The 27,623-nt window shown below is 43.7% G+C and overlaps 2 protein-coding genes across 2 annotated transcripts in view; one reads left to right on the top strand and one right to left on the bottom strand.

Moving 5' to 3' along the window:
• Positions 1–685: 685 nt before the first annotated feature.
• ZNF333 (zinc finger protein 333) lies at positions 686–27,437 on the bottom strand. Its single transcript, XM_075548268.1, is given in 8 exon segments — positions 686–4,108; positions 5,128–5,204; positions 5,607–5,717; positions 6,139–6,265; positions 6,840–6,928; positions 13,935–14,016; positions 16,603–16,644; positions 27,272–27,437. Coding segments are annotated over 7 exon segments (1,587 nt in total). The 5' UTR covers positions 16,606–16,644; positions 27,272–27,437; the 3' UTR covers positions 686–3,010.
• Positions 27,245–27,623, top strand: part of ADGRE3 (adhesion G protein-coupled receptor E3) — a 69,281-nt gene continuing 68,902 nt past the window's right edge. Inside the window, exon 1 of the mRNA XM_075547582.1 lies at positions 27,245–27,623. Within this exon, the coding sequence (XP_075403697.1) occupies positions 27,245–27,623 (379 nt within the window).

The raw sequence follows: 27,623 nt of genomic DNA, 5'->3' as shown, positions 1-27,623 counted from the left end.
AAAAACACTACCCAGTCTGGCACCGTCTTCATGACAGTTGGTATGTTTCGAGAGCACTGTTGTGGCTATCATTTCAATCAGCCTCTTGAGTTTTCCTTGTTTCAGCTGATCCTCCACTTACCCACACACACGTTCTTCTCTAGTGATGGGTCTTCCCTAATGACATGTGCAAAATAAACAAGATCCATCTCACCACACTCACTTAAGGCGCATTCTGGTTGTAGGTCTTCTAAGCCCATTTTGTTATTCTTACGACAGTCCACAGCATGTGGAATATGCTTTGCCAACACCACAATTCAAAGCCTACTATCCAGTAATAAGCCAGAAACAAAACTGTCACTGAATTAATTCTGACTCACAGTGAAACTACAGGACAGAGGACAACCGCCCCCAATGAAGTGTAAATCTTCACAGAAGCAAGGTATCATATCTTTCTCCTGTAGAAAAGTTGGTGGATTCAAACTGCCAACCTTATACTTAGCAGTTGAACACTTTACCCACTATGTCATGAGGTATCCTTCTCTATTAATAATAAGCTCTAAATACATATTTTATTATGATGATGAATAGTTGAATATTAATTTCTAGGAAGAAAGAATAAAAGTAATTTACTGAAAATTTAAAGCAAGACATCCATTTAATTACATTACCCCAAAATATATAAATTTTAAAACTGACATAATTACAAATATTCTTCAACAACTCATAATCATGGTAGGAGATCATAACATAACCTCGTTCAGCAAATGCTATATCAACAGATCAATATTACAAACTTGCAGATTGTAAAACATGAAGCTTGATATAGTGTGTATATGAAGAAAAATAAGAATACTTTAATTTCAACCATACATGAAGTATTTTTATAAACTGACAATATACTAAATAAATCCATTAGGAACAGAATGTAGCTGTAATAACATTGCCCCTGCCTTGCTGTTATCACCCACTCCCCTGTCCCCCAAAATGTTGTCATCCACCAGTAAGTAATTTGTTTTCACTTCTCCACATTAACAAGGCAAGCAGATGTAGAATGGGGTTTCAAAAAGCTCATGTGGAAATGCCGTTATCTTTCAATTCCATTATTCCACAAATTTTGTGAAATCCCATAAACTGCTCAGGGCTGGTATACTGGGAAATCAGGATCTGTGACTTTGGGCCACTCTGTCATTAGCCTGTGGCTTTCATCCTTTCATGGTCACACAATAGCTCCTCTAGCTCTGGCTTTGTGCCTGTTGTTATGAAAGACAAGAGTGAAGGGCCAAGCGATAGAAAACCACTCTTGTCCAGTGGCCTCTCATACTCATGCTGCCAGCACTGAGGGACATGGCTCCTCTTGGTTGTAAGAAAGGCTGGGAAAGGAAGGATTTTTAATACTGCACATCACCAACATGAGCCAAAAAAAAATACATATATTTTTGTAAAGAAGGGGTAATTTTGGAGGCAAGCAGTAGTATATGTCATACTAAGAAAAGAAATGTCAACAAATATCTAAGATTTGACAGTCCCAAGACACACACAGACACACACATACACACACAAACACACAAGCTATACACTATTGCTTTACATTTCATTGTATGTTAGTTGTAACAATAAAAATATGCCCATAGGCCTCTCACTCCCTGATTTCAGACTTATTATAGTCACGGTAATCAAAAGATAGATATGTAGACCCAGAACAGAAAATCCAGAAATAAAACCAAGCACCTACAGACACCTGGTCTTTGATAAAGGATTAAAATACATTAAATAGGTAAGAGATAATCTTTTTAATAAATGGTGCAAAGGAATGAAACAGGACCTATACCTCACATCATATACAAAAATGAACTCAAGTTGGATTAAAGACTTAAACCCTTGGACTAAAAAGACCAATGAAAACAGAGGGACAAATTTAAAGGCCCTAATACAAAGCATAAAAACACTCCTAAACATAAAGAAAAATGCCCCACTACAGAAGACAAAATAGACAACTGAGACCTCCTAAAAATATAACATTCACGTACATCAAGGGACTTCATCAAAAAAGAGAACCAACGGACAAGGAAAAAAATCTTTGGCAATGACATACCAGATAAAGGGATATGTTAAAAGATCTACAGAAAACTATACCTATTAAAAACCCAAATTATCCAATAAAAATGGGCAGAAGACATAGACAATTTACTAAAGATAACATCCAGGTGGCCAACAATTATATAAAGAAATTCTCACAATAATTAGCTACAAGAGAAATACCTGTTAAGAGAAAAATGAGACACCACTTTACACTAGCTCCAACGGCAATTTTTTAAAAAAACAGAAAATAAAATTCTGGAAAGGATATGAGATATTGGAACATTCATACATTGGCAGTGGGATTATAGAACTGCACAGCCATTCTAGAAAAGACTAAAACACTCCCTTAAATAAATACAAATAGAAATACTACATTACCTTGCAATCTCTCCACTCAGTATACGCCAAAAAACAAAATACAAGCAGATGTATGTACACCATATTTATTGCAGTGTTATCTTCAATAACAGATGGAAACAACCAAAAACCCAGTCTGTAGGGGAACAGTCTGATGCATATATATAATTAAATATTATGCTCCTCTAAAAAAAATTTTAACTATCAAAAATGTCATGATATGGAGACATTATGCTCAGTAAAATTAGTCAATCTCATAAAGACAAATACTGCCTGGCACCAGGGTTATTTTTTTTTAAGCTAAGAAAAAAATCATTTTCACACCAAAAGAAGCAGACTTTGATGGCTACAACAAGGCCAGGGGTAGGGGAAAAGAGAGGAAGGGAGGGTAGAAGGAGAGGGTAAAATATAGACATACATACATCATCATTCAAAATTCTAATTCCAAACACTTCATGAGTCAAAGAACAAATAACCATGGAAATTAAGCCATTTAGAAGTAAACTAAAATATAAATATACTAAAACAAGATATCGCTAAACTAATTTAAGGATATTTATAGCCTAAATATTTATCATTTTTAAACTAGGACTTAATTAGCAAAGGGTCCACCATATGGATGTGCCGCTGATAAAGGCAAGTCAATATTCCTCATGCTTTCTCTCCCATTGTGAGTCCTTTTGTGCACAGTAAGTGAAGAATTATGCCGAAAAGCTTTCTCACACTGATTACATGCATAAGGTTTCCCTGCAGTGTGGGTTCTCACATGTACAATAAGGTGTGAAGACTGGCCAAAGGCCCGCCCACATTCTTGACATGTGTAGGGTTTCTTGCCAGAGTGAGTCCTCATGTGTTTCCTAAGGGATGAGAGTTCACTAAAGGCTCGCCTACATTCCTGGCATGCATAGGGCTTCTCTCCTGTGTGAGTACGCATGTGGCTCTTAAGAGTTGAGGGACGACTCAAAACCTGACCACAAGTACCACATTCACAGAGTTTCTCCCCAGAGTGTATCCTCTTGTGGACATGGAGATGAGTGCTTGTCCGAAAGGGTTTCCCGCACTGGTTGCATTCATACGGCTTCTCTCTGGTGTGGGTCCGCATGTGTGTCTTTAGTGATGAATGCTCCCTGAAGGCTTTCCCACACTGACTACAGTCAAAGGGTTTTTCTCCAGTATGTGTTCACACGTGACTCCTAAGAGACGATGGTTGATTGTAAGCTTTCCCACAAGCCTTACATCCATATGGTTTCTCTCCTGTATGATTTCTCTGGTGCAAAATCAGGTTAGAGTTCCTCGTGAAGGTCTTCCCACACTGACTGCATTCAAAGGGCTTCTCTCCAGTATGAACTCTCATGTGTCGTCGAAGATTTGAGGAATACTTGAAAGCTTTCCTACACTCTTCACATTCAGAGAACTTCTCTGATGTGTGAGTTTTTCCATGTCTAGTGAGGTCCGAGCAATATCTGAACGATTTCTCACATTTGTTACATGCATAGCTTTTATCTACACTACAAATTTTCTCAGGTATGAACAGGTGAGAGCTCTGGAAAAGAGACGGTCCATTTTCTTTATATTCATAGGGGTCATCTCCAGTATAGATTCTCTGACATTGAAAAAGTATTTGGAAACTGTTAAAGGGTTTCTCAAATTCATTACATTTACAGAGTTTTCTTCCAGGTTGAGGCTTTTCCTGTAGGATAAAAAGATAATTTGTGAAGAATAAAGGCTTTATTACATTTATATTCTCCCCTATGTGAATTCTTCATGAGAAACATTTATGCAAATGATGACTTAGAGAAGCTCTGTGAATACACAAGTCTTTGTCTAGTTATTTATAGTTTCCCCCCAGTCCATGCTGTTCTACGTATGTACATGGACCAGAGAGGATCCCTGTGTATTAGTCTACCACAATCTCCACGTTTTTATTTACAACATACTGGGACCATGACCCAAAAACCACTGATGCCAAACTCAAAAATTTTACATTCAATTGTCTTAAATATAACTCAAACCATCATAATTTTAGCCAATTCAAGTGTACCTATGGGACATTTAAAAAACCACTGCCTCCAACTAAATTTTGGCTCAGAGAGACAGATATAAGACAGAGTTAAACTGCCCCCACAGAACTGTCAAAGTAGTAACGTTTTATGGAAACAAAATGCCCTTTCTCCCAAAGAGCAGTTAGTGAGTTCAAACCACCAACCTTTAGTGTGCCATCAGTATTTAGCCAATGTACCCACTTGACAGATTCTGAAAAATTGCTCCCAACATCTGCTCACCATATATGACGCTAACACTGTTGTTATAAAAGACCTCAAAACTGCTGCAGCCCTCTGACCCAGATACTCATCACCTTGATAGTCAGGGATGTCAGCTAGACACATGAGTTCCTCTCCACTAGAAGTTCTATTCTCATCCCCGTCTAGGTGATCCGGGAGTCGCCGTACATCACTGTGTCCAGGTTTCTTGCTAAAAGGAATTTCCTCTCTCATGAAACCTTAGCCAATGTCAGCCAGTAAAACTTCTGTGTGCCACTGCCTCTCATGTCTGCTCAACTTACCGCACAGTCACAGAGAACGCTCCCAAGCAACCCTGTTCTATTGAGCAAGCCTCGCTTGCTTTAAGTGTTCTTGTGTAACTTTTCTGACAGCAGCCTCAGATTTCCCCTATAACTATGCAATAAAAAATAATTCCTGTGAACCTTACCCTTTTCATGCCAATATATGGAATCTCCAAATAAATCTCTTGGTTAGGAACTGACTCTTGGCTTTGAAGCTGAGGTTCTGAAACAAATTATGATGAAAAAATTAGGAACACAGAGAAGGGATCTATAGAATCTAGGTAACAAAAGATGTAAGCAATGCATGCGTGGGTTTCTGTTGTTGTTGTTGTTGTTTTCAAATACCCTAATTATGGAAAGAAATTTCAAATGCATTAGAGAATTCTACAGTGATTAGAAATGAAACTGAGAGAGAATATTAACAAAGTAGATAAAACACATACATGGAAATAGGAATAGACCTGTGTACCTATTAATGAAAGAGAAAAGATATCAGAATTTTCTAGGGGAACTCACACCAAGCAGTCCAGTTTTATAAGTGAAAGGCATTGGAATATTTTTTGGAGTAACAATTTCCACATGTTCCCCTCTATCAACCAGATCACCTCTCTAAAATGATTCTTACCTGCCTGGTGCTTAACTGGACACATTTCTTGAAAGCGTCTTTTCTCAGTGATCCACAGCTCTTCTCTTTGTCCCCAAGAGGAAAATAAACTGGGGTGGCAGATTTGGTATCCTGCTCATGGGATGAGACATATGTGTGAGAAGTCTGTGCCTTTGCATAAAACTAGAGCTAACGTTTCTAGGCATTCTGAGGAGGACAGTAGAAAAATAAATATGCCTGAACTGACAGGAACTCTGTAAAACTTGCTCACCATACAGTCAAATTCTTGAAATAGCTCCCTCACTGGGTCCAGAGGATAATGAGGATCTCTAATCCCAGAAACTCAGGGACATACTTGAGAAGCCAAGAAGCATTTAACCATGAAGAAATAGAGATCAGTTAACGGATGAATCTTCATTCCCATGGGAACACCGCTGGCTCATAAGCTCTGCAAGGGCAAGCTGTTCAAAAGATGTCTCTTTCCCCTATTTCCCAAACTAGCACAGTTCAAGGATTCGTGTGTGTGCAGATGAGGCAACAGGGATAGTCTTACCCACTGCAGCCATGCTCCTGAGGTTCTCCAGCATTACTTCTCTGTACAGGCTTCGCTGGGCAGAGTCCAGAAAAAACCATTCTTCTTGGGTAAACACCACAGTCACATCCTCCAAAGTTACTGGCTCCTAAAACACCACACCCAACGCAGCTCAATCACAAATCAATATCACCAATAGTCGCAGAGGGCAGTAGACTGAAGATGGGAGACACCGTGCAGAGGATGTTCAGACTGAGTTTTGTGGTGCTCCAGAACCTACCCCTTGGCCCAGTCTCAGAACCAAAGCTCTCTGCTATCTAGTTGTCCCTGTCTGCATAATGACGTGACTTCTAAAGACCTCTGCGTCATGAAGGAACTTGTCCATCTACAACTAGCCACAAGTGCCTTGCAGTTGTATTCCTCTAGCTCTAGGATCTAGTAGACCCGGCCATGCTAAAAGAGAAGAACTATTTGGTAAGTGAGAGAAGTGTTTGCTCAGAAAGACTTTGAAACACAGACAGCTCACATCCCACCCATTTTTGCTTCCCCACCCAACAATCAGCAGAACACAGTACTCAACAGTCTGGGGAGGGTCTGAGTGAGGGAGTGGGAACATTTTCTGGCCTGCCACACACCTCCTACAAGAGACCCAACATCCAGAAACCTGGACACTAGTCTTGGACATATCATTATCTTTTTGGTGCAAAAGATTTCTTACTTACGTGTGAGTAGGTGGTCAGCAACCCAGTAGCCATCACTTCTTCTCCTCTGCTCTCCTCCTGGAGCCAGTGTGGGTCCTGAGCAGGTAGAACTAAAGAGGGGAGGAGCTGTGAGAGCCCATGCCTAGCCCAATGCACATACACATGGCCTGAAGGCATATGTAAGCAGCCATATGTCTATTTATACAGACACACACACAAGAAACACAGATACACACATGTACAAACAGCGCACACAGAACATACACAAAGATACACACATACATGCAGACACACACACACATATATAATGCATGCACATATGTATTCACCTACAAACACACAGGTGCACACACAATATGCACACACAGTCACATATACACACAAAGACACACTTACACACACACACATTTGTCAGGAGGGTTAGAGTACTCTACCTTACCCAAAGCCAGAACAAAATTTACAGATAAGGAAAACACACGTGTACGCGTGCACACACAACAAATAGCAGGAGCCACTGTCTCAATTCACTAACAGACTCTTCAGATACTGAAGCTGTTCAACCTCCTTTATTTGATTTAGTTTCTTGGACGGCTTGTCCTACCTGACTACTCAGCCATCCCTGTCCTCCTCTACAGGGCTAGTACTGACCCACCGTCTTATACCAAGCAGGGAGTCGATAATCCACTATACCACTAGCAATCGTTGTGAGAGAGGGTCCTTACCTCCTGCCTTCAAATCACTAGCATCAGGGATCCACCCTCTCGCCTACTGCAGGCTTATCAACAACTCTCTGACCATCGTGGCTTCCTTGTCTTCACTTTTCCCTCGTGATCAGACCTCTTCCCTTGGCATTTAAACCTGAGCAGAGTTAAGCCCTGACCCCATCTTTCCTTCTAGCTGCTGTTCTATCTTTCTGTTCCTCTGTGCCCATCCCATCACAACCGACTCACTTCTTACCCCCTGAAGGCCAACACCTCAATCGAACTACCAGAGACCCCGTCCATTGTGTGGAGTCCAATTCATGTGACTGGTCATACAACACCTCCTCTTGACCCCCACCCTCCCTGGGTGTCAATGACCGCATCCCACGCCATCCTCCTTGGTCTCCTCCATCATGAGATGCTGGCAACCTCACCCTGCAGACCTTTCCCTTTCCTCTCCCTCTACTGGAAGCACTGTCAGGCAACCTCACACGACCTCAAGCACTGAGTCTCAATTCTTCCTTGACAAGGCCATAATTTCCAGGCTGACTCTCACTTCTCAACTCCGGACCCATATGCCCAAAAGTTATGGGTTGATATGTGTCCTCTAAAAAAATACATGTTCAAGTTCTAACCCGTTTTACTTCTGTAGGTGGCCTTGTTTGGAGAGAAGGTCTGTGAAAATGTTATCAATTAGCATGAGGTCATTCTACAGTACAGTGAACCTAAATCCAATATTACTGATATCTTTGTAAAAGAGACGGGAAGTACAGTAACAAGATGGCCAGAGTGGAGTGAAAGGTCTACAAGTCCAGGAACTAAGAATGGTCAGCAATCACCAGAAGCTAGGAGAGAGGTATAGTATAAAAATTCTCTCAGAACTTCCAGAAGCAACTCATTCTACTGACACTTTGATGTTGAAATCCTGGCTTCGAGAACTACGAAACGTTGAAGACAAAGCGGGTGAACATGCAAATGTGGTGAAGAAAGCTGATGGTGCCCGGCTATCAAAAGATATAGTGTTTGGGGTCTTAAAGACTTGACAGTAAACTAGCAGCCATCTAGCTCAGAAGTAACAAAGCCCACATGGAAGAAGCACACCGGCCTGTGTGATCACGAGGTGCTGAAGGGATCATTTATCAGGCATCAAAGAATAAAATCATACCATTGTAAGCTCACCTCCATGATATGATCGCTGAAGACAAATGGGTGCATAAGCAAATGTGGCGAAGAAAGCTGATGGTGCCTGGCTATCAAAAGATATAGTGTCTGAGGTCTTAAAGGCTTGAAGGGAAACAAGCAGCCATCTAGCTCAGAAGCAACAAAGCTCACATGGAAGAAGCACACCAGCCTGTGTGATCACAAGGTATCGAAGGGATCCAATATCAGGCATCATCAGAACAAAAAATTTTATCATAGTGAATGAGTGGGGAGTACGAACCCAAAGCCACTGGACACCCCCTGACAGAAGGGTCTTGGGGGGGAGACGAGCCAGTCAGGGTGCGATGTAGCAACAATGAAACATACAACTTTCCTCTAGTTCCTAAATGCTTCCTCCTCCCCCACTATCATGATCCCAATCCTAACTTACAAATATGGCTAGACCAGAGGATGGACACTGATACAGATAGGAACTGGAAACACAGAGAATCCAGGGCAGATGATCCCTTAAGGACCAGTGGTGTGAGTGGCGATACTGGGAGGGTAGAGGGAGGGTGGGTTGGAAAGGGAGAACCGATTACAAGGATCTACATGTGACCTCCTCCCTGGGGGATGGACAACAGAAAAGTGTGTGAAGGGAGGCGTCAGACAGGTAAAGATAATGCAAAATAATAATTTATAAATTATCAAGGGTTCATGAGGGAGAGGAGAGCAGGGAGGGAGGGGGGAAATGACGAGCTGATGCCAGGGGCTTAGGTGGAGAGCAAATGTTTTGAGAATGATGAGGGTAGTCAATGTACAAATGTGCTTTACACAATTGATGTATGTATGGATTTTGATAAGAGTTGTATGAGCCCCTAATAAAAATGATTTTAAAAAGAACTAAGAAAGGATACATTTCTGGAGGATTTTGTTTCTGTGTTTTACTTTCTGTCATTTTAAGTTGCTTGAAGAAGTACTTTGTTACAGTAGCCCTGGAAAATTAATATACCACTATCAGCTCAAATACCTCCATTTGCCTATCTGAGGAAACTTGGTGGAATTTAGTCCCATTAAGCTTACTACCTTCTTCCCAAAGTCTGCTCCTACCAAGCTGTTCCCGATCTCAGGAAGTGACAACCTGCATACAGCTGATTGGATCAGAAATCTCACCTTAAGCAATCCTGTAGACAGCAACAATTTTTAAAATCACTGATGGCATCTCTATACTTAGTATTCACTCCTACCCCTTCTCCTTGCTCCCCACTACTGCAGTGACTAATACCTACATTACATCTTCTGTTATGGATAGAACTGCGCACCCCAAAAATGTATGGTCTAAATTCTAATCCCTGTACACCATCAAAAAAATTCAAGATCTATTCTGAAGTATAATGATGTCTGTATAGTATCTATATGCCCACAAGGAAAACAGTTAATACAACTACACTACACTCAAATGTATGTACCAACCACTGAAAGCACTAAACCACGAAATCCACTGGTGAATAATTCTACCCACATCTGCATGTGGAATTGATCAAATATGCAATCAAGATGTATGGATAATTACTGGTAACAAGCATGTGAAAGTTGGAAACAAAGAGGAAGTATCAACAGTTGGAAATGTTGGCCTTGGTAATAGAAATGACATTGGAGATAACGTGATAGTTTTGTAAGACTAACTACATCTACATTGCAAACAACTTTTCTTTTTTTTTTAAGTCATTTTATTGGGGGCTCGTACAATTCTGATCACAATCCATATATACATCCATCGTGTCAAGCACATTTGTACATTTGTTTCCAGCATCATTCTCAAACATTTTATTTCTACGTGAGCCCTTGGTATCAGCTGTTTTTACTCTCCTTCCCCCACCCTCCCTCTCAGGAACCCTTGATAATTTATAAATTATTATTGTTTTTTCATGTCTTACACGGTCCGATGTCTTTTCAAGAACATACATAGTAACTATACATGTGGATGTTACCTAACAGAACACACAGAAATAAACTGACTATATCTGTGAGGAGAAACCATGTAGGAGTCAACCTGTAGAACAGCCCTCAATGGCTCATATACTCATTCCAGTGGAAGCTGAGGAAATTTCCACAGTCCACAAGAGTGAAAAGATGACCTTGAGTTTATCCTACCAGAATTTAGAAGACATCACAAGAACCGATTTAAGGCACTGAACACAAAAAAAGAAAGATGAATTGTAAGGAAACACTGAAAACATGAGATAGAAAGAAAACAAAAGGTTTAAAAAGACAAGAAAGAAAGAAAACAACCAAACGGATATCAGAAGGGACTCTGAAACTAGCTCTGGCCCATCGACAAGCTACAGCACATGGAAGAAATCAGCAAGTAAAGGAGCTGAACAAAAAATTTCAAAGAGCGGCTCGAGAAGACAAAAGTGTTCAAATGAAATGTCTGAAGACCTGGAGTTAAAACGTAAAAATGATCCTAACAAAGCCAGGTTCCCATGGCTGCACTCCATACAGGAAAGAGCAAGGAGCCACATGGGGCTGCTCTGCGGGGTCACTGGGAACCCGTGAGAAGCTGAGACAAGGAACTTCCCTAAAGTGGACAGAAAGCCTTCCCAGGGAGTCAGCACCCTGAATCCCGACTTCCAGCCTCCTGAACTGTGAGAAAATTTCTGGGTTTTTTTATTTAACATTCACTTTTTTAAATTGTTTTATTAGAGGCTCATACAACTCTTATTGCAATCCATACACACATCAATTGTGTAAAGCACATTTGTATATTCATTGGCCTTATCGTTCTCAAAATATATGCTCTCCATACAGGGGACTGCACCGGAGACACAGTGTGGGAATTGCACCTGACCTGATCCCACCACACCAAGGCAAATCACTGGGGGAGTGCAGCGGAACAGCAAGGGAATGGAGTGGCAAGGTCCCCAGGGAATGCTGAAAGTGGACTTTGGGGCCAGGGCGTGGTGCCCCAACAGACTGGACTGGAAAACGCTCCTAAGGGCCAGCAAACAATCCCTGAACTAACTACAAGCTTTTCTCTGGTGAACTGTTTTGTTCTGTTCTTTGTCAGTGGTTTGTTTTTGTTGTTTTGTTATCTGGTTGTATACTGTTGCTTTGTTTTCCTCTGTCTTGTTTTCGTGCATGTTAGTGTCTCCACAGGTCTGTCTGAACAGGACAGGCTGGATGAACTATCTGGAGGAAAAACAACGGACCGACAGCTCCGGGGGGACTTGGGGTGGGGGGTACAGGGGGTAAGGAAGTGGTGTTAACTAACACAGGGACAAGGGAAAAACATGGGACCCCAAATGGTAGAGAGGGGGGAGTGGTAGGCCTGGTGGGAAATGATCAAGGGTAAGGTTGCTTAGAGAAGAGGTATACTCTAGCCCAGGTGGCGACGAAGCATGGTAGTAGGGCAGGAGGAAAGTCAAGGGAGATGGAGGAAAGAGCTAGGAGTCAAAGGGCATTTATGGAGGTCTAGACAAAGACATGTACATGCAAATATATATAGGAGGATGGGGAAATAGATCTATGTGTCTATATTTATAGGTTAAGTATTAAGGTGGCGGAAGAACCTTGGGCCTCTACTAAAACACTCCCTCAATGCATGAATACCTTCTTTTATTAAATTGGAACTCTATGATGCTCACTCTCCCGACACAACAGCTGGAGCCAAAGTGGGTAAACAAGTAAATGTGGTGAAGAAAGCTGATGGTGCCCGGCTATCAAAAGAGATAGTGACTGGGGTCTTAAAGGCTTGAAGATAAACAAGCGGCCATCTAGCTCAGAAGCAACAAAGTCCACATGGAAGAACACACCAGCCTGTGTGATCGAGTGGTCCCGAAGGGATCAGTTACCAGGCATCAAAGAACAAAAAAATCATATCATTGACTGCACACCTCCATGATAGGATCGCTGAAGACAAATGGGTGCATAAGCAAATGTGGTGAAGAAAGCTGATGGTGCCCGGCTATCAAAAGAGATAGTGTCTGGGGTCCTAAAGGCTTGAAGGTGAACAAGCGGCCATCTAGCTCAGAAGCAAAAAAGCCCGCATGGAAGAAGCACACCGGCCAGTGTGATCACGAGGTGCCAAGGGACCAGGTATAAGGCATCATGCAAAAAAAAAAAAAAAGATGTAAGTGTGTGTATGTATATATATGTGCGTGTGTATGTATGTGTATATGTGTGTATATGTATACATATATATATATACCATATTAAATGAAGGGGGAAGTACAGAGTGGAGACCCAAGGCCCAAGTGTCGGCCAATGGAGATCCCCTCATAGAGGGGTTAGGAGAGGAGATGGGTTAATTAGGGTGCGAGTTAGTACCAATGAAGAACACAGCTTTCCCCCAGATCCTGGATGCTTCCTCCCCCCAACTACCATGATCCGAATTCTACCTTGCAGGGCTGGATAGGGCAGAGGCTGTACACTGGTGCATATGGGGGCTGGAGGTACAGGGAATCCAGGGTGGATGATAGCTTCAGGACCAAGGGTGTGAGGGTCGATGATGGGAGAGTAGAGGGTGAGTGGGTTGGAAAGGGGGAACTGATTACAAGGATCCACATGTGACCTCTTCCCTGGGAGAGGGACAGCAGAGAAGGGGGGGAAGTGAGACTCCGGATAGGGCAAGATATGACAAAATAACGATGTATAAATTACCAAGGGCACATGAGGGAGGGGGGAAAGGGGAGGGAGGGGGAAAAAAAAGAGGACCTGATGCAAGGGGCTTAAGTGGAGAGCAAATGCTTTGAGAATGATTGGGGCAGGGAATGTATGGATGTGCTTTATACAATTGATGTATGTATATGTATGGATTGTGATAAGAGTTGTATGAGTCCCTAATAAAATGTAAAAAAAGAAAAGAGGAGAAAAAATGATTAGGGCAAAGAATGTACAGATGTGCTTTATACAATTGATGTATGTATATGTATGGACTGTGATAAGAGTTGTATGAGCCCCTAATAAATTGTTAAAAACAAAAATAAAAACAAAACAAAACAAAATATATATATATATATATGCTCTCCACTTAACCCCCTGGCACCAGCTCCTCAATTTCTTTTTGTTTCTTAAAGTTACCCACTTGTGATCTATCTGTAATAGCAGTACCAGAAAACAGAGGTAACCCCAGATACGTAAACAACAAGGGATTTCTTTATGTGTATCACCTGATGATGCCACACAATGCCTACAGTCACGGCAAATGGAAGGGGAGCATGTGTTTGGTGCTCAACAGGAAGACGGCAGCCCACATTCAAGAGCACTCACTCACCAGCGGAACTGGACAGCCCTGGATTGGACAGGCCCAGCACAGGCACTGCCCACCTCTGGGTGGGCACTGGCACCTTTGGAACCTAGACAGAATGACAGAGGTTCTGTTTAGAGGCATAGAGTGATGGGATTCCGCTCACACCCATATACCCTGACTGACTTTGCACAATGATTCTGCTCTGGGGAATGTACCCATAAAGGGGGCATCCCATTTACCCTGATGAGACCTACCTACTGCTTGACTATATTAAGCAAACCACTGTGATAGAGTCTCAATCTAAATTGAGATGGTGAGGGTGTCTGGGATAAAGTGGCTGCCAGCAGCAGGGGAGCCCCCGGGGAGAAAAAGCTGGAGTAACGACGCAGGGATGAACAGTTAGGCCAGCTGCCAGGCAGCAGGAAAAGTTCAGGGAATGGAGTGAGGGCGGCTGGCTGAAGAGTTCCCAGAAGGAAGCGCTACATCCAGAGACTAACTTGAATTTCCCTGGAATGGCACTGCTTTCTCTAAGGCAGCAGTTCTCAATCTGTGGGTCACGACCCCCTTGGGGGCCGAATGACCCTTTCACAGGGGTCACCCAATTCATAACAGTAGCAAAATGACAGTTATGAAGTAGCAACAAAAATAATTTTATGGTTGGGGGTCACAACACAAGGAGCTGTATTAAAGGGACGCAGCATTAGGAAGGTTGAGAACCGCTGATCTAAGGGTTGCACCTGACTTGAATGTCTCAGGGACCCTTTGGCATTGAGTGAAAGCAAGAATTGGGCAAGGCATTCCTTGCAGAGCAAGAAAGAGTTGAACAGGGATCCTGGACACACTGGGAGCATCAGGGACTGAGAGGACTGTCATTGGTAGGCGATATGTTACATACAAAGCTGGCAGAGTTTGCTGGTAGACAGGAGGGGCGAGATCATGGAAGCAATTGCCCCTTCAGCACAACTGCCAGGGGGTGAGGGAACTCAGTGTCCAGCTTTCACAGGTGCTTAATAGTGGGGGAGGGGGGCTGATAATAGGAGCCTGGTGGTGAAGTAGTTACACATTGGGCTGCTAACCACAACATCAAAAGTTCAAAGCCACCAGTGACAACTTGGGAGAAAGATGAGGCTTTCTACTCCTATAAAGAGTTAGTCTTGGAAACCTAAAGGGGCAGTTCTATCCTGTCCTATAAGGCCATGATGAGTCAGCATCAAGTCAATGGCAGTGAATTTGTTTCGATTTTTGGAAAGTTGATAGAAGGAGACATGATGGCGTAAAATAGTTGAACGGGAGATTTCAAAAAAGGAGGCTTGAGAAAACAAAATAAAGTATTATAATGAAAAGTGCCAAGACTTGGAGTTACAAATCAAAAGGGAAGCACACAATTAGCATTTCTCAAGTTGAAGGAACTAAAGAAAAAGTTCAGGCCTGTAGTTAACAATATTGAAGGACTCTTTGGGCAAAATATTGTACAATACAGAAAGCAAAAAAAGATGATGGAATACAATCACTGTACCCCCAGGTAGAGATTAGTATTCTAACACATAAGGTCTTGTGGCTCTAAGGGGTAGGTGTTGGGCTGCTAACCAAAAGATCAGCAGTTCAAACCTACTAGCTGCTCTTTGGCACAATGGTGAAGCTGACACTTCCATCAAGATTTACAGTCTAGGGAACCCTATATAGGGTCACTATGAGTCAGAAATGACTCAATGGCAGTGGATTTTAGGGGTTTTAATACATATTTGGCAGCGGGGCATCTTATCCAAAACACAGGTTCAGCAATAAATTGTTGTTATTGTTGTTGTTGCAGCTGCTGCTGCTGTTGTTAGGTGCCATCAAGTGGGTTCCGACCCATAAAGACCTTAGGCACAACAGAACAAAACATTGCTCTGTCCTGCTCCATCCTCGCAATTGTGCCTGTGCTGGAGCCCACTGTTGCAGCCACTGTGTCCATCCATCTCATGGAGGGCCTTCCTCTGTTTCACTGCCCCTCCACTTTACCAAGCCTGATGTCCTTCTCCAGGGACTGGCCTCTCCTAACAATAGGTCCAAAGTATAGGTTAAGAAATCTGGCATGTCTTGCTTCTGAAGAATATGTGGAAAGTGAGATCTGGGATGAGGACTTCTCTACAATGATAGAAACATAAGTAGTTTAGTAACTAACCCTTTAAAGTGGCTGCTTTTGTAAATCCAAATATGGAAAGCTTGTTTTGATCACTAATCAAAACTATACAATGCATTTTTCTGACAACTGAGACAGACGATCATGAATTGAGTATCAGATGATACCAATAAATGATTATTTATTTAGGGGAGGGAGAGGTGATAATGTCCTGATAGTCCTATAAGATCATTTTTTTCCTCATGAAATTAAATGGATACAGCGATTAAATGGATACAATGATGACATCAATAGATGTCACAAAAGATGGCTAGGGATTTTCCCTAGAGGAACTCTGTCGCAGCCTCTCTCAGTACAGATTCCAGAATTAAATACAAAGCCTAGGATCTGCCTTCAGGGTACCATTCCTGCTCCTTCCAGGCCCTTCTAGAAGATATTCTGGGGCAGGCCTGAGGAAACGCCATATTCCCCCTTCCTCTTTTTTCTTCTGTTGGGGACACAGACAGAGAAGAGGGGGACAGTCAGAGTAGCGCATTATTCCCAACCATCTGATCCTCCCAACACACTCACCATGACACACACCAGGGCTGAGAGGTCTCGGCAGGTGTCTGCCTGCAACAAAAGAGAGGCAATGGTAAAACAAGGGGCAAGACTGGAAGCAAAGGCAGACGGGTTAAAAATCTATATTGTTATCCACCACTGAGTATGCCCCTAACTCACGGTGATCTTATACACAGTAAAACAAAATTTACTATGTGGTCCGGCACCATCCCCATGCTCAGTTACAGAATGAGCCACTACAATCCACAGAGCTCTCATTGGCTAATTCTTGGAAGCAGGTCCTCCAGGTTTTTCTTCATAGTCCATCCTAGCCTGGAAGCGCCACTGAAACCTGTTCAGCATCATAGTCACAAGCAAGCGCCCACTGACAGATGGGTGGTGGTTGCACATGAAGTGCACTGGCCAAGAACCAAAGTTGTGTCTCCCTTATTTCAGACGAACGTAAAATCCCACTGCCATTTTTTTATCTTTGTATTGAAAAAGTTTATATTTGGCATTAGCCAGCTGGACTCAGTTTAGATGATTCCAATTTTGTTGGCAATGTCTAAAGCAGTGGTTCTCAACTTTCCTAATGCCCAAGCCCTTTAATACAGTTCCTCATGTTGAGGTGACCGCCCCCAACTATAAAATTATTTTTGTTGCTACTTCTTAACTGCAATTTTGCTACTATTATGAATTGGGCAACCCCTGTGAAAGGGTTGTTTGACCCCCACAGGGGTCGTGACCCACAGTTTGAGAACTACGGGTCTAAGGCACCATATTCAGGAGTCAGGTGAACATGTGCCTTCTTCTCCTTGGCCTAGCCAAAGTGTTGACCGTGACTATGTCAGTGTCATAGATTTGCTTCACAGCCTGTTTGATCTGATGCTTATTGCCCTTGACATCTACAATGAGCACATGTGTGTCACTGTCCGTCTTCTTCATGTTGACTCAGTGGTCAGGAGGAACTTGATGATGACATAGTGGTGGGGCCTATTTCTCCTGGGGGTGCTCTTCTGAAGGTATTTGGGCTGCCTTCTTAGGCTCAGTGTCTTGGGCTGTTGGATGGTGGGTGACGTGCAGATTTTCAGGTTTGTGTGTGACCTTTCAGTGTAGCCTTCTTGGCCTTTTTGCTTTGGTTACAGTTTGGGGAGGAAAGCCTATTACTATTAAGCCAATTATGACTCAGCAATATTATAGGACAGAACAGAACTGCCCCATGGGGTTTCCAAGGCTATACCCTTTATAAACACTATGAAGTAGTAGTCTGCTCTAGAGGGTTCCCGAGTTGAAACCAACTCAAGAATGTGTTCAGAATCTTCATGGAAGCTGCTATAGTTTATTGTTTAATTTTCCAACCCCTTGTATGCAGATAGTGTACCAATGAATCTAGTCTTTGATACATCCTCCTTAGTGGGTCCAATCAGCATAATGTCATCAATATAATGGACCAGTGTGACATTTTGTGGAATAGACAGGTGGTCAAGGTCCCTTTGGACTAAATTATGGCACAGGGAAGGTGTCAGCACTGTATCAACAGAGACAGAGTGGGCGTGGTTATAATAAACAACAAGTTTTCAATAATAATCAAAGCAACCTGTCTCGTGTGGAATTATGGCATTGGCAACTTAGCCACGGTGTCCCTAGGAATGAAATAGATGGGAAGCCTACTAAATATTTACATGGTCTGTACAGGCAAAAGAATGGTAGATCAGGTGAACAGCAGAATAGACAGTCACGATCGCTCAATCAATTCCCAGACCTGAGCCAGTTTACAGACCCACAACCCCTTGAATGAAGGGGAGGCCGGGTCCCTTGTAAGGAGGATCCTGCTACATCACTGAAGGTTTATACTGTTAGTCTTTCTTCTAGCCTTCCCCAAAGGGACCTGCGGCCTTTCACAAGAGTGACTGTTCATTGGGGGAAAGGAAATAATCAAACTTTTCGGGGACTAGACACCGGCTCAGAACTGACACTAATTCCAGGAGACCCAAAATGTTTCGAAGGCCCACCAATCAGAGTGGGGGCTTATGGAGGTCAAGTTATCAATGGAGTTTTAGCTCAAGTATGCCTCACTGTGGGTCCTGTGGGGCCCGGACTCATCCTGTGGTTATTTCCCCAGTTCCAGAATGCATCATTGGAATAGACATACTTAGTAACTGGCAGAACCCCCATATCAGATCCCTAAAATGTGGAATAAGGGCTATCATGGTAGGAAAGGCCAAGTGGACACCATTAGAATTGCCATTACCTAGGAAAATAGTAAACCAAAAGCAATACCGCATTCCTGGAGGGATTGCAGAGATCAGTGCCACCATCAAAGACTTGAAAGATGCAGGGGTGGTGATTCCTACTACATCCCCATTTAATTCACCAATTTGGCCTATAAAGAAGACAGATGGATCCTGGAGAATGACAGTGGATTATCGTAAACTTAACCAGGTGGTGACTCCAATTGCAGCTGCTGTCCCAGATGTGATTACATTGCTTGAGCAAATTAATACTTCTCCTGGTACTTGGTATGCAGCTATTGATCTGGCTAATGCCTTCTTCTCCATACCAGTCTCAAAGGACCACCAGAAGCAGTTTGCCTTCACCTGGCAGGGGCAACAATATACTTTCACAACTCTCCCCCAGTGGTACATCAACACTTCTGCCCTGTGCCATAATTTAGTCCGCAGGGACCTTGACCACCTGTCTTTTCCACAAAATGTCACACTGGTCCATTATATTGATGGCATTATGCTGATTGGACCCACTAAGGAGGATGTATCAAAGACTCTAGATTCATTGGTACAATATCTGCATACAAGGGGTTGGGAAATTAACCCAAAAAAGATTCAGGTACCCTCCACATCAGTAAAATTTCTAGGGGTCCAGTGGTGTGGGGCATGTCGAGATATTCCTACTAAAGTAAAGGATAAGCTATTACATTTAGCTCCCCCAGCGACTAAAAAAGAGGCACAACACCTAGTGGGCCTCTTTGGATTTTGGAGGCAACATATTCCTCACTTGGGTGTTCTACTTCGACCTATTTATCAAGTGACACAAAAAGCCTCCATCTTTGAGTGGGGCCCAGAACAAGAAAAGGCTCTTCAACAAGTTCAGGCTGCCGTGCAAGCTGCTTTGCCACTGGGACCATATGATCCAGCTGACCCAATGGTGCTAGAGGTGTCAGTTGTAGATAAAGATGCAGTGTGGAGTCTTTGGCAGACCCCTATTGGTGAATCACAGCGTAGACCATTGGGATTTTGGAGTAAAGTCTTGCCATCCTCTGCAAACAACTACTCCCCCTTTGAAAAACAGCTGTTGGCCTGTTACTGGGCCTTGGTGGAGACTGAACGCCTCACCATGGGCCACCAAGTCACTATGAGGCCTGAATTACCTATCATGAAGTGGGTATTGTCTGACCCACGTAATCATAAAGTTGGACGTGCTCAGCAACACTCCATTATTAAATGGAAGTGGTATATACGAGATCGGGCCAAAGCAGGACCTGAAGGAACAAGTAAGCTGCATGAAGAAGTGGCCCAAATGCCAACAGTCTCCACTCCTGTCACACTGTCTCCTTTCTCCCAGTCTGCACCTATGGCCTCCTGGGGAGTTCCTTACCATACTTTAAGTGAAGACCAAAAAAGGCATGCTTGGTTTACGGATGGCTCTGCATGATATGCAGGTGCCACTCGTAAGTGGACAGCAGCAGCACTACAGCCCCTTTCTGGGATCTCCCTAAAGGACGGTGGTGAAGGGAAATCTTCCCAATGGGCAGAACTTCGAGCAGTGCACCTGGCCGTTCAGTTTGCATATAAGGAAAAATGGCCAGATGTGAGATTATATACTGATTCATAGGCTGTGGCTAATGGCTTGGCTGGATGGTCAGGGAACTGGAAGGACCATGACTGGAAAATTGGTGACAAGGAGATGTTGGGAAGAGGTATGTGGATAGACCTCTCTGAATGGGCCAAGAAAGTAAAGTTAATTGTATCTCACGCGAACACTCACCAAAGGATTACCTCTGAAGAGGAGGACTTTAATAATCAAGTGGATAAGATGACACGCACTGTGGAGACAGGTCCTCCTCTTTCCTCTGCCACCCCTGTTATCGCCCGATGGGCACATGAACAAAGTGGACATGGCAGCAGGGATGGAGGTTATGCATGGGCACAGCAACCTGGACTTCCACTCACCAAGGCTGACTTGGCCACTGCCACTGCTGAGTGCCCCATTTGCCAGCAACAGAAACCAACATTAAGTCCAAGATATGGGACAATTCCTCGGGGAGATCAACCAGCAACTTGGTGGCAGGTTGATTACATAGGACCACTTCCATCATGGAGGGGACAGCGTTTTGTTCTTACTGGAATAGACACCTACTCTGGATATGGATTTGCCTTCCCTGCACATGATGCTTCTGCCAAAACTACTATTCGTGGGCTTACAGAATGCCTCATCCACCGGCATGGCATCCCACATAGCATTGCTTCAGATCAAGGAACTCACTTCACAGCAAATACAGTGCGGCAATGGGCCCGTTCCCATGGAATCCACTGGTCGTATCATGTTCCTCATCATCCTGAAGCTGCCGGCTTGATAGAACGATGGAATGGGCTCCTAAAGACACAATTAAGGCGCCAACTAGGTGGCAACAACTTGCGGGGCTGGGGCAATGTTCTCCAGGAAGCTGTACACGCTCTAAACCAGCGGCCAATATATGGTGCTGTGTCTCCAATAGCCAGAATTCATGGGTCCAGGAACCAAGGGGTGGAAGCTGGAGTGGCACCACTCACTATTACTCCTAGTGATCCCCTTGTAGCATTTTTGCTTCCTCTCCCAGCAACCCTGTGTTCCTCAGGCCTGGAGGTCCTGGTCCCGAGGAAAGGAACTCTCCCACCTGGAAACACAGCACGGATTCCACTGAACTGGCAGCTGAGAATGCCCCCTGGGCACTTTGGACTTCTCATGCCTTTGGATCAACAAGTCAGGAAAAGTGTCACTGTACTAAGTGGTGTGATTGATCCTGATTACCAAGGAGAAATTGGACTGGTACTACATAATGGAGGTAAAGAAGAATATGTCTGGAATCCAGGAGATCCCATAGGCCGACTCTTAGTGTTACCATGCCCTGTTATTAAAGTAAATGGTAAGTTGCAGCAACCCAATCATAACAGGACTTATAATGACCCAGACCCCTCAGGAAATGAAGGTCTGGGTCACCCCGCCAGGCCAAAAACCACAGTCAGCTGAGGTGCTTGCTGAGGGCAAAGGTAATACAGAATGGGTAGCAGTAGAAGGTAGTTCTACCTATCAATTATGACCACGTGATCAATTGTAAAAGCGAGGCTTGTCATTGTCAATGTATTTTCTTTGTATGTGATTATTGCGTATATTTCCTTTGTTCAAGTATGTTATATCAGATATAATTTGACTTAGTGTGTTTTCATTTATATGTATGATAGATGATTGATAAGTATAAGTGTGATTTCATTAATATCTGGAAATTAGATAAGTATGTATGGGTAAAGAATTGTGTACAGGTGCCAGGCTGGCAAGGGGTGGATTGCTATAGTTTATTGTGCCAGCCTGGCTGATAAACACAAGTAGGATTAACTGAAGGGCAGAGGGATAAATGGCTCGGTGATCCTCACCTTGGTTGTTCTGTGCCTCAGTTTAAAGGCGTACACTACCTGTGGGATGCCTAGCCTGTGGACTGTGTCGTTGTAAGTTGAGGTCCCCTTAAGCCCACACGATTGGAATGTTCATCTCTGGAGCTGGGGACTGACAGTTGATGACAGTTGGGGATCTGTCTTGCTGTTTGCTGCCTGGATATATATAGCCCAGCTCTGTCTACAGAAGGGGACTGGCACCTACCTGGCAGCTCTCAAAACTTTAAGGACTGCTAGTGTCTCACCGCTTTATAATTTAACTGTTAATTTCTTGTATTGTCTATCTGTATATTATTTAATGGTTTATATCTTGAATTATATCTCTATCTTTATAAATATGTTTATATATAATTACAGGCAATCTGGTTTGTCTCTCTAGAGAACCCTGTCCAATACAGAAGCCAACTGCCATGCCTTTCTCCCAAGGAGTGCCTAGTGGATTCAAACCACTGACCTTTCAGTTGAGTACTTCCCTACCACAGCTCCTTTTCAGACTTTAACGGAAAACCGAACCCCCTGCCATCGAATCAATTCCAATGCACTAGATCGTCCTACAGAACAGAGGAAAGCTGCCCCTTTGGGATTCAAAAGAAACAAAACAAAACAAAGCTCACTTTTGAAGAGTCAGTTCCAACTGACAGCAACCCCACAAGACAAGACAAAATCGCCCTACGGGCTGCAGAGACTGAAGCTCTTCATGGGAGTAGAAAGCCTCATCTTCCTCGTGAGGAGCAGCAGATGGTTTCCAACCGCTGGTCTCGGGGTTGGCATCCCACACATACCCACTACACTACCAGGGCTCCAGAGACTGTTTTCACAGGGCGAGAAAGCCGCATCTCTCGCTCAGGGAGCAACTGGTGGTTTCAAGTACCAACCTTTGGGCTAGCAATGTGTAACACACTACGCCACCATGACTCTTTTTCAGACCATAGACTAATTCCCATTGGTTCCTCTCACTTAAAAAAACAAAATCTCTTTCTCCTCTTACATTTCCTCAGATCTCTAAGACCTGCCATTGTCCCCTTCCATCCCCATCAAGCTGTCATTTTATATCTATTTATCTAGGTGTTTTTAACCTCTCTCCTCTATCATCCAGACCTGTGTCCATTTTTCCAGGACTTCATTCCCAGCCACAGAACAGTGTCTGACACATGTAAAATGCTTTACATATCAGAGATCAGCTTTTTTTTTCCCTTTAAAGGGCCAGAAAGGAAGCTATCAGGATTTGTGGGTCATACGGTACCTGCTGCAACTACTTTGTAGTGACAAAGTGAAAGCAGCCATAGACCATAGGAAGAAGCATGTTCCAATAAGACTTAGGGGAGGTGCGTGTATTTTATTTACGGAGCTGGATTTGGCCTGCAGGTCATCATTTGCTGACCCTTGTCTATATTTCATGGTAGACAGAAAACATCACTCACCACATTTTCTCAGCTCTATACCCCACACGAGTCACAAATGTTTCCAATGCCAGTCACCAGGCCTCAACTACCATCATCTGAATAAGGAATTTATTCACACTCTTATATTGACTCTGCATTCATTCTTTCCCTTCCTAAACGCTACCACCCAGGAGCGATTGCTGTGTTTTCATTGAAAATTTAATCATGCCAGTCCCCAACTTAAAAAATGATTCTTTGGCTCCTGGTGGCCTGAGATCAAGGTCAACGCTTGACTATGACCTTCAAGACCTGGTCTTCCTCTGCAGCCTAACTAACCCACTCTGTACTTGGTTTCCTCCCATTAGCTTCTCAGGTTTGCTAGGCTCCAGAGAACACCTGCTTTGGACGGCATCTGTGTTAGAAGTTGAAGTGTGCCTCCCAGATATATGTGCTGGGAATCCTAATCTCTGTGCCTGTGATTATAATCCCATCTGGGAATGAATCGTCTTTGTCATGTGAGAAGCAGGATGTGTAGGGTGTTTCTTTTTTGAGCTATAAAAGAGATTAAACAGAGATGGTGAAACAGAACCATCAAACCACCAAAGCTTTCAAGAAACAAGGAAATCGCACTGAAGATACAGGAGCTCCCCCTAGAGAAGGGATCCTCAAACTTTTTAAACAGGGGACCAGTTCACTGTCCCTCAGATCCGTTGGAAGGCCAAACTATAGTTTAAAAAAGAAAACTATGAACAAATTCCTATGCACACTGCACATATCTTAATTTGAAGTAAAAAAACAAATGGGGTAAAAACACCCGGCAGACCAGATAAATGTCCTCTGCAGGCCGCATGTGGCCCCTGGGCTGTAGTTTGGGGACGCCTGCCCTTGAGCTAACAGAGAGAACCTTCCCCTAGAGCCTGGCCCTTCATTCGGACTTACAGCCTTCTAAAGGGCGAGAATAAATGTGCTTGTGACAGCTATGCACCTGTAGGATTTCTGTTGCAGCAGCACTAAAAAGCTAAGACAATTTGGAATTTTCTCTCAACCCTCCCCATTTACACCCAATTCAAAGACCGTCTGTTTAGATATAGGGCATGCACCTTTTAGGTTCACACATCTTTCCCTTATCAAATGTTTCCCTTACCAAACCTATACCACGTATAAATTGTCCTGTTCTATTATTCTTTGTCACTACATGTTTCCATAACATTTCCAAGTTTCCACATCACTCAACATGATTTGTTTAAAACAGTGGTTCTCAACTTTCCTAAAGCTGAGACCCTTTAATATAGTTCCTCCTCTTGTGGTGACCCCAACCATAAAATTATATTTGCTGCTACTTCATGACTGTAATTTTGCTACTGTTATGAATTGGGCGACCACTGTGAAAGGGTCCTTCGACCCCCAAATGCATCACAACCCACAGGTTGAGAACCGCTGGTTTAAAGTCTGTCTTCCCAGCTAAAATAGACCCTCCACACTGTGTGTGTGTGGGGAGGGGGGTGTAAGAGTGCAAATACTATTATCTATTTGGGTCAAATGTATTCCTGGTTCACGATGGGCACCCTAATGAAAAGTTGTCAAACAACAAATACCCACAATAACAATTTAGTATGACTGACCCAAGTCACATATTCATGTGAGAGACAGATAGTGGATAAGAAAGACCAAACAGGAATTACTGTAACTAAATCGTGATGCTGGAGAATATGGAAAGTAGCAGGGACTGCCAAAAGAACAAGGACATGTGTCTTGGAACAATAGCGAGAATGCTCCTTAGAGGCAAGTAGGCCAAGACTTCGTCTCACATATTTTGTATGTACTGTATGGACAGACTTGTTCCTGGAAAAGGACATTGTGCTTGATAAAGCAGAGGGGAAGGGAAAAGGGGGAAGGACCTCAACAAAATGGACTGACCCAGTGGCTATAACAACAGGCTCAAACATAACAAAGACCGTGAGGATGGCACAGGAGTGGGCAGTATTGAATTCGGTTGTACATAAGGCCCTAAGGTCAGAAGGGTCCTGACGGCATGTACCCACAATGTATGAAGCACACAGATGCACAAGGACACACATGCACACAGACCCATTACAACATAGATATAGCACATAAATTAAATGTAAAAACAACTTACAGTGCCAATCAGGTAACAAAAACCATAGCACTAGATTCGGATGTCTTTAGGAACCAAAGCTAATTCGTTCTAAAAGGCACAGCAGAACAAAGACTCTTACTGATAACAAATGTTTTATTCTTCAAGTTAAAAATCTGGAGCTTAATTTTCCTCCAGAATTAAGCTTTTCCTCATAACAGTAGAAGTGACCTTTTAACTCCACAATAAAAAAGAAAGCAGTCAAAAGATACTCTATTGGTGGTCAACTCAACTTCAGTTTTTGGCATTACAACAAAGCTTATGTCATCTGTGTGCTGGAGTCTCCTATATTTTGAAGACTTACGAGTCTTTCTAGGGTAACAGGTGAGCCATTTGATAAGAATTAAGTAGTTGTCCTTTTCCTTGTGACTACATATGCCCAATTGGGAAATGGCCAAAGATCATCTTACATCACAGTAAAAGATACTAATGCCCACAAAATCCAAGTCACAAATTAAAAGTTGTCTGGAAAGTAAAACAGTGGGGATGGGGGAACTAAGCTAAGCTACAGTGAGCTAAACTAAAAAACAACATAAGAAAAAAAAACATAGCCTGGAGTGTATTCTGACTCAGAAAAACCCTACATAGTTAATGAGATTGTATAGGTGGGGGTTGGGGGGCGAGAACGGGAACCTTATTTTTCTCCCACAGAGTAGTTCGTGGGTTTACACCACCGACCTTTGGTTAGGCCAACACTGAACCTCTTACATCTCCAGAGTTCCTGTAACTAAGGTAAGATCAAACCTAACTCACGGACATCAACTTCATTCTGGTTCACGTTGACTCTCTAAGATACAGTAGAATTGCTCCTGAGGGTTTCCTAAGCTGTAAATCTTTACAGAACGCCTCATCTTCCACCCACTGAGTAGGGCGAGTGGAGAGTTGAACAGCAGATCTTGTAGTTCGCAGTCCAACATAGCACCCAGTACAATGTCAAGTCTATGACGACTCCTAACAACCCTATAGGACAAGGCAGACTTGCCCCTGTGAGTTTCGGAGACTGTAGCTCATTATGGGAGTAGGAAGCCCCATCTTTCTCCAACCCAGAACTGCTAAGGGTGTTCAAATTCTCTGTCTCCAAAAATGCCATGCCTTTGACACATAGACCCTGACCTAACTTTCCATTTATAACACCGGATCATAACAAATCTCACAATTAAAATGTGGATTACTAATAAAAGGTTATGTTGCATAAGGGAGGGGAGGGCCTCTGGCTGCAGTTTCCCTATCCATACCAGAGATGAGGAGGGCCTGAGAGGGCTGGGCTAAGTATCCCCAGGGCCAGAGCTTCGGAGATGCTTTATGCGTCTTGGGGAGGCCCAGGTGATCGGGAAGGCAGACCTTGACCGCCTTATGCGGCCGTTTCCTCCCTTCCACACTTAGGATTAGCCCCAGGTGAGTTACAGGGAGCCCATTCGTGTTATCCTGCTGAACAGCCCTGGACTGTATCCCTGCGACTTCCCAATCGAAAGATGACAGTCCCGGAAAGGAAGAGGTACCTGAGGGCGAGGGAGGGCGCGGGGTCGTCTCGGCCGCGAAGTCCGAGTGGGGCGAGCCCCGCCCCGACCAGCGACAACCGAGGGGAAGCCTCTAGGTGGCCGCCCGCTGGCCCCGCCTCTCTCTCCCGCGGAGCCGGCCCACACGTGCACGCGGACCGGAAACAGTCCCCCTCGCCACCGCCGCCGGCGTCTGCCGTGCACTTCCGTTTCCGGTTCGGACCGCCGGGAGCGGAAGTGACCGGCCACAGCGCTCGGGCTCGCAGCGCTCTGAACCGCCAAGGCGGCAGAAACGTCCGGAGGCGACGGCCCCTATTACTCCAGTCTCGGCGGGAATCTAGGTTCCATCCCAGAG

This window comes from Tenrec ecaudatus, chromosome 1 (assembly GCF_050624435.1).
Source record: "Tenrec ecaudatus isolate mTenEca1 chromosome 1, mTenEca1.hap1, whole genome shotgun sequence".
Lineage (NCBI taxonomy): Eukaryota > Metazoa > Chordata > Mammalia > Afrosoricida > Tenrecidae > Tenrec > Tenrec ecaudatus.
Note: the sequence above shows the minus strand (reverse complement) of the source record. Positions and strands in the feature narration are given on the sequence as shown.